Source organism: Coregonus lavaretus, assembly GCF_964263955.1.
Source record: "Coregonus lavaretus genome assembly, chromosome: 3".
NCBI classification, from domain to species: domain Eukaryota; kingdom Metazoa; phylum Chordata; class Actinopteri; order Salmoniformes; family Salmonidae; genus Coregonus; species Coregonus lavaretus.
Window position 1 is genome coordinate 51,291,662 of NC_139990.1, and position 436 is coordinate 51,292,097.

The window sequence follows — 436 nt, forward strand, 5'->3', positions numbered from 1 at the left end:
CTCTGCAAAATACTACTATTCTCTATACATTCTAAATCAGTCATTCTAAATGTAAACCTCCACAGTCTATCTGTACTGAGCTGAGACGTTCTGTATGCAGGTGTTGAGGAAGAACCTGAACCTCTGGGTATTCCTGTGGCTGTCAGCCATCTTCTGTCCTGTGTGTGATAAGGGCCGATGGGACAGAGTGGAGAGTTCAGATGAGAAACTCTTCTTTACCCCCGTCCTGTCAGAGTGGGGAGTTCAGATGAGAAACTCTTCTTTACCCCCGTCCTGTCAAAGTGGGGAGTTCAGAGGAGCAACTCTTCTTTACCCCCGTCCTGTCAGAGTGGGGAGTTCAGATGAGCAACTCTTCTTTACCCCCGTCCTGTCAGAGTGGGGAGTTCAGATGAGAAACTCTTCTTTACCCCCGTCCTGTCAGAGTGGGGAGTTCAGA

General features: G+C 48.6%; 1 protein-coding gene across 1 annotated transcript in view; it reads right to left on the minus strand.

The window, feature by feature from the left end:
• LOC311107845 (uncharacterized protein) overlaps positions 1-150 on the minus strand; it is a gene marked incomplete at both ends in the record, with an annotated part of 38,094 nt that extends 37,944 nt beyond the window's left edge. The window contains one exon of the mRNA XM_084150411.1: positions 77-150. Coding sequence (XP_084006537.1) covers positions 77-150 — 74 coding nt within the window. The remainder of the gene's footprint in view (positions 1-76) is intronic.
• Positions 151-436: the final 286 nt, after the last annotated feature.